We start from the raw sequence: 14572 nt of genomic DNA on the forward strand, positions 1-14572 counted from the left end.
GTGTGAGTACTGAAGGAAGCCATAGTGCCTTCTTCATTCTCTGTACCTCCTTCCCAAAAAGGCTAGAGGGATCTAATTGGAACTTACAAAATGATTGGCGGAAGACATCACCAATCGTTACCTAACCGGGATTAGTGCAAAATGGTTGTAAGGCTTGAGCTTATATGGGTGGGCTGCTCGATAAGAGTCCGGTTTTTGTGTGTGTGGCACGTGGATCATTCTTTCTCATTTACTTTATCTCGTCTTGCTGTTTATTTATTTTTTTCATCTTGCGACTTACCCCGTGCGATCCAATATATAGTCTACTCGGCATGATTTGAATGTGTGGCATCCTCAGTATAGATCAGCCCGGGATCCCTGTCAATCCGATAAGAGAAGAGAGCGGCACAATAGACCATACACTTCAAAATGGCGATCAGCCATGGCGCGATAGCCTCGGACTCAGAGAAACAAGTGAGATTTGTTGATACTATGCTTTTCGAAGACGCTGATTCTAATCATCGAAATAGCTTCTCATTTCACCGACTTCGGAATGCAAGCCGAAACCGCGGCGGGCAAGCCGTGTGATACTGGGTGCCAAGATTGCCATCACGATAGCAGCTGCGATTTTGTACATTTTCATCTTTTTTCCTGCGTTGAGGCCTTGTATTCTCTCTGGGCCATGGAGGGCTACGTCTCCCGCAGTCACGATCACTGATGACAGCGACGCGAATTTTGGCGCAGTGGCGAGTGAAAGCTCGATATGTAGCACAGCTGGAATTGATATGTTGAAAAAGGGAGGAAATGCTGCGGATGCTGTAAGTGAATAGCTTCAGTCAGTAACCAGTGACATATACTGACTTGGTCAAGATGGTTGCAACCGTTTTCTGTGTTGGAGTAATTGGTAAAGACTCTCCACATCCTACGACTGTCAATAATATGAGGCTAATGAATATCTAGGTATGTATCATAGTGGGATTGGGGGTGGAGGATTTGTACTAGTCAGATCGCCCAATGGTATCTATGAACATATCGATTTCAGAGAGACGGCGCCGGCGGCAGCATTTCAGGACATGTTCAATGATAATAAGCAAGCATCTGTTGTCGGTGGACTGGCCAGGTAGGTTCCATCATTACCGACCGCCTCTATCTCAGACTGCATACTGATATAGTTTGTAGTGGCGTGCCCGGCGAAATTCGAGGCTTGGAATACTTACACAAAAAGTACGGTTCCTTAGAGTGGTCAACACTCCTTCAACCTGCCATCAGAGTTGCTCGAGACGGATTCTCGGTAACGGCAGACTTGGCTCGCGCCATCAATGCAAGTCTTGTTAGCAATCCTGATCTCCTAAGAACCGACCCGTCATGGTCTCTAGACTTTGCGCCAAATGGCACGTTATTGGGACTTGGAGACACTATCTATCGGAAGCGCTACGCCGATACTCTAGCAAAAATCGCAAATGAAGGGCCAGATTCATTTTATTCTGGGCGGATTGCTGAAACTATGATTCAGGCAACACAGGAAGCCAACGGGACAATGACCCTGGAGGATCTCCAACGCTATGAGGTTCTGATTCGCGATACTAAGGAGATCGATTATCGCGGGTATAAGATTACCAGCACATCTGCTCCGTCTAGTGGAACTATTGGATTGAGTATTTTGAAGATTCTGGAAGGCTACAACGATTTCTTTCAGCCAGAGACAAAACACCTTAGCACTCATCGACTTGATGAAGCCATGAGATTTGCTTACGGCCAGGTGCGTCACATACTAGTACTATCGTGGTTCATGCTTGCTAACGACTCGAATAATCAGAGAACGACGTTTGGAGATCCATCCTTCCTACCAGGTTTACGTCAACATGAGGAAGACATGCTGAATGACACCGTTGCCTCTGGGATTCGTGGCCGAATATCTGATTTTCACACTCAGAATGTCTCGGCTTATAATCCAGATGGTCTTGAGAGTCTAGACACGTGCGTATAAGTTATTCCAAATCGAAATTAGCACGGCTAACAGGATACAGACCCGGAACATCACATGTCTCGACTGCAGATCGCTCCGGGCTTGCATTATCTTTGACAACCACGATCAACCTCTTTTTTGGTAACTTGATCATGGTTCCAGAGACGGGCATTATCATGAATAACGAAATGAACGGTTAGTGTGATCTACTTCCTATATATGACTTATAGTAATAGTTTCAACTATAGACTTTTCCATACCTGGATTTTCAAACAAGTTCGGCTACGCTCCTTCGCCTTCAAACTACATCCAGCCAGGAAAACGGCCACTGTCTTCCATAACCCCGATGATCGTGGAAAACGCAGATGGCTCGCTGTATTTCGTCACCGGCGCCGCTGGTGGGAGTCGAATTATTACAGCAACCGTTCAAAGCGTCATTAACGTGATTGACAGAGGAATGAGTCCCGTGCAAGCACTTTCAGAACCTCGCCTTCACGATCAATTAATTCCAAATTTGGCCGCTATGGAGGCTGATTTCGACAAGGAGACTATTGAATTTATGCGAGGCCGAGGCCATAATGTCACCGAGTTGATTATTGGTGCAAGTTCCACGCAGTGTGTTCGGTTGTTGTCGAATGGCACGTTCGAGGCTGCTGGCGAACCAAGACAGAAAAACTCCGGCGGTTTTGCTATATAGATTTTAGTTAGTCATAGCGATTAGATTTGTACATAATGCATGCGATAGAGAATACGATGATACCTAAACAAGTTGGAGGAAAATGAAAGGCAATCATATGCCTGAGGCACCATGCATCCGTCAGGCACCAATGATTGGCAGGCGGTGAAGCCATACATAAGTGCGCGCCTATTCCTCGCCTATGACTTGCTCCATGCCAAATCCCTGCCATCTATTTCTTGATGAGAGCTACTAAATTTGTACTCTGCATCATTAGAGATCTTCATTTTTACTAAATACTCTGTACACATCAACCTATTCAAATCCCTGCCGCCTAAGACGACAGACAATAGCATTACTCCAGACCAACTACAATCCTTCTACAGTACACCCCGCCGAAATAAACCCTGACAGCTAGCTGCCAACGTCACATCACGTTGCGCCAGAACCCACATCGACACTGAGGCGGACTACGTTGGGCTTTCTACGACCGTTACGGTGCAGGCTTCAAGCCGCATCATGAGCTCTAACTGGACGACTGCAGAAGAGTTGGTCGCCCAGGCCCCGCTTCGCTGTGTTGTCCAACCTCGCTCAATGACACTGGTGATTCTCTGAGGTGCAACTGACGCAGTATAGCTGCCCTATCACAACGGTGGGTGCCCCGCGCGCTTCCCTGTCCAACAATGTTGTCTGACGTTCCGCTGATTTGTTAGGCGAGGTAGAAGTGATTCGCTTGAGACTATCCGTTCATTAGTCAAACCCCCCCCTTCGCCTCCAGACCATGTCGTCGAAGCTGCGAAACATACTTAACGACCGCGATCTGGACAAAGGGAAAACAATGGCCAAGTCTCCCAAGAGCAAAGACCGAGAGAGAGATGTGGAGAAGGATAAAGAGAAGCGTCCGTCCCATGGAAAACGACCGGGCACGTCAACCAGGGATCGCGACTCCACCATGACTTCGTCCACTTCAAGCTCTCACACTCGCACGCGCAGGTCGTCCATGCCGGAGATTGACAGCAACACGGACTCTGCTGCCACTTCGTTCCTCGACTCGAGAGCAAGTCTCCCCTATCCGGCCTTGAACAAAGCACACAGCAAGGTGGCGCTATGGGGTAAATCCGACCCAGCGCGGCAGGCAGAGATTCCTACCCCAGATCCTACGGATGTTGACCACCAGGAATCCCGCACGACTTCATCGCGCAACGGACACCGTCATGGTACTCCACCAAGTCCACCACTCACCGCCGACCAACGATCCTCGAGGGTGGGAAGCTCGGCAGGCAGCAAGCACAAGGATAAAGAGAGGGATTCGAAAGTGAAAAGCCGCAAAGACCCAACACAGTCAACGTCTAGTTTGGGTCGGGATAATGAAGATGGCTCGCGAGTGAGCACAAAGTCTCCCCGATCGAGCACCCCGATCAAAGTCCGACTTCGAGATTCGCCGACACCGCATCGTACATCTAGCCACCGGTCGTCGAAACCCACATCGCAGGGCTCTGATCTACCAAAGCGTGCTGCGAGTCATATATCTAGGACGTCACATTCGATTGTCCACAGCACGGATAATATCTCTCAATACACGACTGACTCCGATGCGACGTCGATTGCTCCCAACCAATCCCAAGCTCCGTTACGATCCCAAGTTCGCTCGCCACAGAACCGCTCACGAAAACAGTCTCCTCCAATTGAGGTGTTCATTGAAGAAGATGAATCAGTTATCAATGAAAATCACAGCCACGCTTCACCTTCACTTCCTCCGCCGCCTCCTCCACCTCCACAAATGCCTGTCGCACCACCCCGGGTAGACTATTTGCTACAGAATGGCGGTTTGCGATACCCTGTACCTAAACACCTTCTTGGAGCTGTGAACACGCCAGAGCAACCTACTCAGCAAAGCACTATCGTTCAAGCCTTCGAACCATATCACCGCTTATTAGACGACTATAATCAGGTTTTATCAAAGAGCGGATCGCTTGCGGTAGCTACAGGTTATCGGTCTGTAGCTCGGCGGTTACTGGATCGGTTAGAAGCGGTTTTTGCAAGAGACATATCGTCCGAGACTTGTCAGTGTGTGATGTGTGATGGTCAGGAGTCCGATGAGATGACCACTGGTGTCAGCTGGGGCGAAGTTTTGGAGCTGGTTTCTGGCAGGCGCGAGCTACCCATTTGGCCCCCGTTTCATATGCCTACACCGACGCAGGACCAGCTTGCTCCAGGAGAAGAACATATTCCTATGCAAAAGCTGGATATTGATGTGCCGGAGGAGTTTCGTGATCACTACGTCCGGCAGTCTCGAAAGACGAAACAAGCAGTCGACAAGTGGCTACTTGGTCAAACAGATACCAACGCGCCCGAAGAGGTTGATGATGAGACTCTTGCGTTTGCAATGATGACATATTTGGATAACGAACAGAGAGATATATTTTGCACACTACTTGGCATTAAATCGTCAACTCCAGTACCCAGAAGCGCAACCCCCGCTCCACGCCCTCGTCCAGAGACTTTGATTGCTTCTTCCTTGGCTATACAACGCTTGTACCGTTTGGCTGCTCCGGCTCGAGACTCCGAAACAGCTCTCTACATGTTAAAGAACCCGCTAATTCACAACGTTCTTGCGACACTTGCGGCTATAAGTGATGATGAGTGGGAGATTCTCATCTCTGGCCGCTTTGATGGGTTTTTGCGAAGTGGTGCCGAGGACGCCTTTGCTCCATCACGATCTGCTAGCCGCGCGGGAACTCCTTTCATCACGCCCTCTTCACGTGGACCGACACCATTCCAGATGGACCCTACCTATCGGCCGATGAGTCAGCCGTATGGCTCAAGTATTTCTGCGTCATATGGTGCGCCGATCGGGCTAGACGAAGACACTGAGATTGCCGTCCTAGCAGAGATTGAGAAGGATATCTTTCAGAGCATGGAAGCCCTGGAGGACGCATTTGAAGCGCTACACTGCAAGGCCGAAGCCGTACGACGTGCGCTACGTGAACGAGGTGCTGGTTTATCGGTTGCTAATCAAGCACGTCGAGGTTCCGCTACCAACCTCGATGCTCGACTAGGTACTCCGGCGTCTATGGCGGGCAGTCTTTGGGAGAGTGGTCTAGATGAGGATGATGGAATAGACGACGACATGTCCCTTGCCCCAGATGACTCTGCAAGTAATATCAGCTCGAACCGACGACGCCGACCAAAGCGAAGGAGTGAACGACGTACGCCAGCGCCAGTTGAAGAAGAGGATGAGGAGGAAGACGAGGAATACAATGCAAGGCGAATGCGACGCAGATAGTTTTATTTTGTTTATGACCCGGTACCAGTCCATCATGATGATGAAAACGACAGATGATGAGCGCTATGAGATGCATTCGATGATTGATGATACCACACGTCAGAACTTTCTAGGTGTTATATTTTGTTCCATTTGCTCTGCATTTTGCATTTTGAAAAGGAATGGTGCATAAGATTTGCTCTTAACCAGAGTTAGTACTAGCATTCGCATCGACACAGGTTACAACGAATACCAAGTCTGAGTCCAGATAACAGAGGTCTTGACGTAGACTGTAATTAGTAGTCAATCCTCCATTTCATTTATTTTACTAAAAAAAGGACTCGACACATAAAACGGCCTCTCTCCAGGCGCCTCCCTAGAACCCAAAAGCGACTGCATCCGCTGCTGAAACATCTCGTTCTGTGTCAACTTCCCCACAGGCATCATTTCTGTATTACCAAATCTTGCATCCGGCTCTCCCTCAAACGTCAACTCCGCTGGCCCATCTTTCCACTTCTTACCACTTCGGAGACACTCGTCTTTTATCTGTTGGGCACTCTTATTAATCATCCCTTTCCAAAACCGCGCTTCTCCATTCGAAACGAGACCAGCTCTCTCGAGCACACCCACGGCATCAGCAACCCAGTCCTGACAATTCCCGGTACCGAACTCGGGGATATTAGCTTTATCGTTCCCAAATGCCGTTATCAGGCTAACAGCTTCTTGTCGCTGTGCAGCAGAGAGGGAAGAAGCAATCTCGCACCTTCCCCTGAGAACAGGATCGTCGTCGTCAAGAGGCTGTGTGCGCGATTCGTAGATGAAGACTGGGTCTTCGGTGGGGTTGCGGATGTGGTGCATTTCGCAGGTCGAGGAGCTAGGGTCGGAGATTGTGATGGACATGTGAGAGGGGCCGTCGCCGAGAAGGGCGTCTCCGCGGCCGTAGATGTTGATGGAGACGTTGTAGGTGGGGGGGTCCATAGCTGGAGATCTCATCTACAGGCGTAGTAAAGTAACGAATGAGAATATGGATGCCAGCTACATGTGAACAAGAACGTGGACGCCTAACATGTATGTAAGTGTACAAATCAAAATGAATACAAAGATGTGAGGAATCCGGGACGAACCGAAGACGGGATTCTAGGCTTTGTGGGTTGGATGTATGCTTATCCTTTAATATTCTGTATTCTCCAAGGTTCTCTAAAAAGGAAGAGCTGGAATCAGATCTGAACAGTATACTGACATAATCGAAGAATCACAGTCCCAGAATATTGCCTTCGCGTTACCGCTATCGCATACCCCCCACTTAGGTTAGCGCTTGGAATTATGGCCCTTAATCCAGACCAGAATTTGTTGTAAAAATCAGAGCTATGATGAAAAGATTCACATAACCTGAGTACGATAATTGAGGCCTAAATGGTGAGCACATTCAAAATGGCAACTACGAAGCTAATGGCGCCAAATTCTCGCCTTATGTGTCGAATATTCACGGGAGTGGGATATACCAGAACAAGCCTTATCACTAATAAGGTATAAAAAATTGTATTTTGTATATGTAGTTATATATAGATCAATGATAGAAGGATCTAGACATGACACTATAAAGGATAATAGGCACAATAAAAAGCGTAGATAATGTTACATGGAGGTATTCAAAACATACAACAGCAGTACATATGTAACGATGACAACACCAAGAATGACAAGTCAAATTGGACTTATAAACGATTACCGCCTAGGCCTACTAGCACTACTGAGGCCTGCAAACTTGTCCAAATTGAGACGGCCGGTCGGCCGTCGCACTTCCTCCTTTCCAAAGGTCGCATCGGCAGGTTCTCGTCCTCTAGAGTCGGTAGTAGTTTTTGGAACCCAGGACCTACCATCTCGTCGTAGTCGTTCGCCAATGGCAGGAGAGGCCTGTCCAATATTTGCGTCCCAATAGTCTCTGGTGCCCTGRGGGGCCAGCCTCTCTTGCTCAAGAGCACCAAGTGCACCGACAGTCCAATTTTGACAGTTTGCATCCTCACGAGGAAGATTGGATTCGTCCTTTCCATACGCATGCAAAACCCGTGCCGCAGTCTCCTTGCGCGACCTTGAGAGATGTACGATCTCACTTCGACCGTAGGTGGTTGTTGATTCAACCATACGCTTCGGAACTGGGTCCTCGTAGTAGAACCTTTCGTCCTTGCGAACATGATAGAGATCACCGTGTGCCTCCTCTCGCCTGTGGAGCATGGCGCCCCAGTGGGCTGGGGGATCACCCTTGGCTGCATCTCCCCTGCCGTAAAGATTGACGCTCAGTGCATAGTCCTTTTCACTGCTTTTGCTCGAGCTATCAGAGCGGGAGCTGTGCCTTGAAGAAGAACGAGAACGATGAGGCATGATGCTAACAAGGAATAGACTCGCTTAGGAATGTGAAGGAAATAGCTTTATCAATTGTAATTAAAGATGTTGCGAGAGAGGAAAGAATTGTCTTTGAAGGCAAATGGTGATATATTGGATGTAGCATCATGCACTATTTATCATGTTCTGAGAGTAGAACGTGGAGCGAATTTGGGCTCATGGAATAGGCTTTGATTGAAGCGCGCGCGATGCAATTGCTGAAACGTCTGATGCATACCGAAATAGAAGCGTAGCGTGTCAAACAGCCCTCGAACTTGGATATCGAGTGGCTCGCAAAGAGTGATGGCTCTTATCAGCCCGGGKAGAAAATCATTATCAAAAGACTCACATCTATGAACGGACGGCGGCAATTCTGATCAATTCGATGTATTGGTGACGAGACACCCAAAGAGACTCGCGCGTACCTAATTGAGGCGCTCATATTTATAGCACGAGCGAACTTGTTTCAAATGTTGCATGGATTTGTGTCGGCGGCGGGTAGTTACTGGTAACCACCTACTTAAATTAGTTAAGTTACTTGAAAAGCGTCTGAGTACTGACTAAGCCGCCACTACCCACATGACTCAAGGGCATCAAAGGCCAGTCGAGAAGCTCACCCAATACATAACAACAACACAGATGACGCTATGATAATGATGTGCGGTATTCGAGGCTTCAATAATCAACATTCGAAAATCATTATTAATGAAGAGTCCTAGTATTGATAATGTCCAGTCTATCTGACATTTCACATACTCTAAGCAGTCGTTTACATGATGCTCTTCCTCCTATCTTGAAAGAGTCCCGCTATACTGAGATTTGGGGCGTTGATATAGAGCACGCAGAGCCACAGATACTGGACGCAATCTTGAATAGGGTACGTTTTCGGAATACACGCACCGATTTCCGTTACTGAGCCATCAATAGTTTCTTAAAAGCCATTCAGCAATCCCTTCACTTCAAGTCTCCAGGGCAAGTGCCTCGCTTGAGAAAACTTTGAAATGGCGAAGCTGCTCTTACCCGAGGGCGCTTCTTGCCGAAGCAGAGTCCATTCTCCCAGACTTGGACTTGTGCCATATTACTCTAAATGAAGGTCGCTATGTGCTATGGATTAGCATCGATGAGATGACTATTAAGGGGCACTCGGCCATACATCCAAGCCTAACAACATCTCAAAGGCTGGTGAAGCTGGGTCTTGCTGTCATGGAGAAACTTGCCACACTTTTACTGCATGCAACGGTCCCTGATACTGGTCCGCATGATTATTCGGCTTCCTGCGTAGTTGAGTTTAAGACCTATGCCACTCCAAATACCGAAAAAGAGCAACAGTCGTTTCACAGAAGAATTCGCAATGCTCTTGGAGAATTGGTGACATTGATTCGGCATCACTATCCTGGTATTCTCGGGAAAGCTTACATTATCAACCCTTGTGATAAATACCTTGCATACCTCGATATCGAAGAAGCTCTGCTGAAGAATACAGTACTGTTGGAGAATTCCGAAAAACTTGCTCGTTTCCTTGGGTCACAAGTACCATCTCGTTATGGGGGCACTGGCAAATCATTTGTGGAATCTGACCTTCTCCATTGTTATCGACCAACGGAAAATCTGGAAGAAAGCGCCTGTCTCCGAACTCCAGATAACAGTGCGATTACACAAATTGAGACGACTGGGGTAGAAAAAGAGACTACCACAGCCTCTCCTACGACTACCAGTAGCAACAGTACCCAAACCGCAGAAGAAAATGGAGAAGAACAGATCCGCTTGATTTACTCAGAAACCGTTGGACCTCCGACCATCATACTTGACCCCGACGATTTGCAGACAGCAGAGAGCCTTTGTCCCGGCAAAATGGGTGCACGTGTCGTTTTTGCGGATTCAGATATGGTCGTGAAATTTGGTCATGGCGTTCGTTTAGCCGAAGCCGAGGCATTACATCTGGCATCTACTCGTACAACTATAGCTGTACCGAAGCTTCTCAGTGCATATATCCTTGACGGTGTTGGGTACATCATAATGTCATATGAGGCGGGCGAATCACTCGAAAAATACTGGGACCGGACTTCTCTGGCTGATCACAGTCGCGTGCTGGACATTCTACGGGACTACGTAAGGCAGATTCGAGAGATTCCAGGAGATTTCATCGGTGCACTCGACAGATCACCCTGTCGCGACGGCATTTTCGAAGCCGGTTATGGCGACTACACCCGATACTCCTATGGCCCATACCCATCTGAGGAAAGCTTTAACGAAGGAATCATTCAAGCGCTACGTGATCGACTGGCCCCAAAAGTGCTAGAACGTGAAGATGACTTTGAGTCAAACTTCTTCAACAGCGAGTACATGCTCTATCAAACCGTGCGAGGTCTTCAAAACCACAAGATCGTCTTTACTCACGGGGATTTGCATCCGGGAAATATCATTGTCCGCGCTGATGGTACTGTTGTCTTGCTAGACTGGGGGCTGGCTGGGTTCTGGCCGGAGTATTGGGAGTTTTATCGTGCCATGAATAACATACCGTGGCGCGCGTCATGGGATCGCATGGTAGAAAAGTTCATTCCGCCCTTTTATATTGAGTTCAGTGTGATGAAAAGAGTTTTGGCGACGGCGTGGAATTGAATATTGCCTCGTGAAGCTCTTGATTATTGAATACCTGTTTACGCACATATACTTGATGCATAAACACAAAAGTCCGCAATGACCCGAATACATGCAAACCTACTGTAATGAAGTTATATAATTGGCCAGCCTCAGAGCATGAGCGAGGTCTTATGGTAAGAGAGTATAATAAATCAGGGTTAGAGTTTACACATGGTCATGACGTCGCACGCCGGGGGAAAGATCCGCATACAACATCATCTGGCGACACTAGACGAGAAAAGTTGTTGAGATTCGAGTATACTGACATTGAGTGTGGCTCTTGTTTGACGAAGACTTGTCCAAGACTTTGGTGACTTGTCGCGTCTATCTATACCTAGTTTCAAGCGATGAGATTGTTTATGTTGAATGATATCAGGAGCTCAAGGTTGGACCGGAAGACAACGGCTATAGAAGCGACAGAACCACATCTTCGTCAAAACCTTCAGGAGAGCTGGATGATTAAAAGGAAGTTACTTCCTACGAAAGGTGTAGTGGTCAATGAAGGTGACCTCCTTCCTGCCTCTTCGACACTTTGCTTCGCAGAAGGACGAATTCCCGTAACCTCCCTCGCTTCTTCTCAACAACAGGTCGAGTGTTGAAATAAATTGTTTCGTCAGTCAGCATTTGTTCTGGCATCAGTTCTTTCTCGAAATACCTAGGAAGAGCTCCAGCTACACATTCACCTACTGCATGTACGGAAGGTTTCGCTTCCTATTTCGGGTTTCGTTCCCTTCAGTGCGACTACGGTATGTCGATTTCTACTATGGCTATTCGATGAAGTCTTGGAAAAATGCTGATATCCAGAGGTGCCCAGAGAGTATTGGTCAATCGTTCAACTAGTCTCCCTTCCGAAGTGGGCGCTCCTTTTCCTTTTCCTCGACCAAGACATCCAGTACGATTGCCCCTTTTTGAAACTCTCGACATTTCAACTAACTATAAACCTTCAAGAAAACGCTGGGGATTTCCCAAACGGTACACTATGGCTGTCATTAGCAAAGTCCACGACCACCAACACACCCATGAGCTCCTGAAACGACACAATKGGGCAAGCCGTAATCCCGGCGTCATCCTCGTATTCTGCATCGTCTTCCTAGTCGTGTTGGGATTTTGTACGCTCTTCATCTATCGACGAATGCTTCGCAGGAAGGCTGAGAAGCAGGCTTTTTCGGGATAAGTTCATTGCAGCAAGTAAAGGTGCTTCGCTAGCACGCCGTGTGTAGTTACTATTTGTGTGGCGGTATTGTCATCTTTCGGCTGGACATTGCGATCAATGTTCTTTCCAGCGAGGGTAGATCTTTTGAAGACGGAGTAAGTCTATCTGTAATGTATAATTACTTTTATCATTAGTCCGAATCCATTGAATAGAGGGATAAGTGACGCGATGTAGGGGCGAACCAAAGTAGAATAGCTGAAATCTTGTAAGAGGTTATGTAACAATGTCAAAAGGCTTCCCATAACCCTAAATAACATAAACCAGGGGCCATGATAATATGCATAGGCGTCCTCCTCGCTATATATGATTAGGTATCGACTTGTCTACTTTAATCATTGATGACCAACGGCCAAATGCAAGCGGCACATCATTCGACATGTAATGACCATGATGGCTTGCGGTTTTCGTGCAGTCACTTCGGAGTGATACGTACGAAAGCCCAGGGATTAGGGCTTTGCATCAAAAAGCTAGATATGGAATCGTTCAGACTTACTGCCAAATCCGGTTGTCTGGGGCAGTGGTGGCTAGGATTTTAGTATTGAATGGGTGATTGACAATTTATCACTGTGTACTTTGTACCCGCGTCGCCTTGAGTACTCTTATGGGGGTTATTCCGAACTATGGCTGGTATATGGCGCTCGCAAGACTAGGTATGGACAAATGCTAGATTTAGGGTTCGAGTGAACACTGCTGACAGATGGCAAGATGTTGAAACATCCGGTAGACCAAGGGTGCCATTTTGCAGCAGAGGTCTTATGAAGGCGAAGGAAGCAAAGATACAATGTTACCGAACTACTTCTGATTATACCTTGATGGCTCAAAACTCTCATGCTGTAAGAGGGGAAACCGTGAGATTATTAACCCGGATGGTGACCCTCATTTTGGCATGCCTTACTCCTGATCCATGGTTGTGTTATGGGTTGACTGCTATCTCGGTCGTGAATCAAATTTCTGCAGACCTGTCGAACGACATGATTGCAGAATTCAGATCATCTGATAGGGTTGGCTTAGTTACTGTGTCTGTGGCGATCGCCTAATTGCCTTCAATAAACTTGAGGACGGTGCTTGGTTACACTAGGTAGTAATTTCCCAAAAGGATATAGTGTTATATGAATGCATGACAAGAATTAGCGATAGCTGGAACATGCATTTCCGACTGTTTGTGATAGGCAGGACGGAATTCTAATAGTTAAACTCTCGGCAAAATTTTTACACGACAAACTGCCGGAAAACCGCTTTTTGGCGATCGTTCTGATTGAACACTTTCAATGAATCTCGAGAATCAGATAAACCTTGAGCATGAGAAGAATTGCTGGGATCTCAAACTTATTTACAAGATTCGACACTATTGTACTGTCTATTAACAGTTTAGCTTCCGACTACTATCTTCTGTCGGAAAACTCTGTCATCTGAGATCATCGCATCGACTGAACCTAGTGAACAGACCAAAAGCTTCTTTCGAGAAGGATTTTCATGATTCCGTATGTGCTTGCGTAAACTTACGTACATCGATAGTCCAGCGAGGCTCAAATTGGCGACCGATTTTGCTTTGGCCGCCGGAATAGTGTCCCTTTTTGTTCAAGCTGTCAGTCTGAGCGTTCCAGGCCGTGTCAAGTCGCCAGCTTGAACCAATCTTTGGTAAACACTAGATTAGGTACCTGCTGAAACGAGCAGGGATTAAGGCCCGTTTCTTGGGTCTCCATTGATCATCCCTGAGTTCCTGACAAAGAGATTGTTGCGTTTACTCGCAGTAGTTAAGTTTCGCTACAGGGGACGAAAACCTTGCTGCCGGCTAGCTCGTGACGAGACAGGCCATTAATATCAAAACGGGATTGGATTGGATATCCCCACTGTAAACTCCGCTTCATGCATTATCTCTCGGTGAGTCCACGAGTCGTTTCCGGCACCTCTCCCCTGGATAATTACGGGCCCTCTTTAGGCTTCTCTTGCTCCAAGCCGTTAGAGCAACACCGCTCATCTGCGCGCTAAATTGGCCTAATAATTGCGCCAGCCAGCCATATCGTTGCTTAGCATTTGTGACCCCGGATTTTGCTTCTTTTCCCTGTAGGTACTACGACGTCGTACGTGGGTAGTGTCTTAGCTGGCGCCCGCCTATTCGCTGGTAAGTGGCTCCCCTGGTCTATCATTGCGTCTTTTTTCAGGGCTGAATGCGAGAGATAGATTGATAACACCACGCATAATACGAGTCACTCGACTAGTTACTAGGTAGGGCTACTGTCCCCCATATTCTTTCCATTTGTCCGCACCTCTCAATAGCAGATTGATGCTATACATCAGCCGGTAATCCGATCGATCATGCAATCAATGATCTAAGATGATAACAACAAAGAACTTCTATACAATGCCATTATGCCATATGGCAAGTTGACCACAACGGCAAAAGTCACTAGTACTACGTAGGTTTAACTACTAGGCTGTCTCAACCTGGACCCT

General features: G+C 47.4%; 4 protein-coding genes across 4 annotated transcripts; 2 read left to right on the forward strand and 2 right to left on the reverse strand.

Annotated features, from left to right (window-relative positions):
- Positions 1 to 408: 408 nt before the first annotated feature.
- On the forward strand, positions 409 to 5907 carry BHQ10_004227 (uncharacterized protein; the record flags this gene model as incomplete). The annotated part of the gene is made up of 10 exons (XM_040876570.1): positions 409 to 453; positions 510 to 797; positions 850 to 883; positions 940 to 1099; positions 1159 to 1738; positions 1796 to 1956; positions 2007 to 2140; positions 2194 to 2560; positions 3068 to 3224; positions 3376 to 5907. The coding sequence occupies 10 exons, from the start codon at positions 409 to 411 to the stop codon at positions 5905 to 5907; spliced, it is 4458 nt and encodes a 1485-aa protein (XP_040732731.1).
- A 282-nt stretch (positions 5908 to 6189) lies between these two features.
- BHQ10_004228 (uncharacterized protein) lies at positions 6190 to 6864 on the reverse strand (the record flags this gene model as incomplete). Its single annotated transcript, XM_040876571.1, has 1 exon — positions 6190 to 6864. The coding sequence occupies one exon, from the start codon at positions 6862 to 6864 to the stop codon at positions 6190 to 6192; it is 675 nt and encodes a 224-aa protein (XP_040732732.1).
- Positions 6865 to 7611: 747 nt separating this feature from the next.
- BHQ10_004229 (uncharacterized protein) lies at positions 7612 to 8265 on the reverse strand (the record flags this gene model as incomplete). The annotated part of the gene is made up of 1 exon (XM_040876572.1): positions 7612 to 8265. One exon carries the CDS (start codon positions 8263 to 8265, stop codon positions 7612 to 7614), a length of 654 nt encoding a protein of 217 aa, XP_040732733.1.
- A 1203-nt stretch (positions 8266 to 9468) lies between these two features.
- On the forward strand, positions 9469 to 10884 carry BHQ10_004230 (uncharacterized protein; the record flags this gene model as incomplete). The annotated part of the gene is made up of 1 exon (XM_040876574.1): positions 9469 to 10884. One exon carries the CDS (start codon positions 9469 to 9471, stop codon positions 10882 to 10884), a length of 1416 nt encoding a protein of 471 aa, XP_040732734.1.
- Positions 10885 to 14572: the final 3688 nt, after the last annotated feature.

Source organism: Talaromyces amestolkiae (genome assembly GCF_001896365.1).
Source record: "Talaromyces amestolkiae strain CIB chromosome Unknown scaffold7.1, whole genome shotgun sequence".
NCBI classification, from domain to species: Eukaryota; Fungi; Ascomycota; class Eurotiomycetes; order Eurotiales; family Trichocomaceae; genus Talaromyces; species Talaromyces amestolkiae.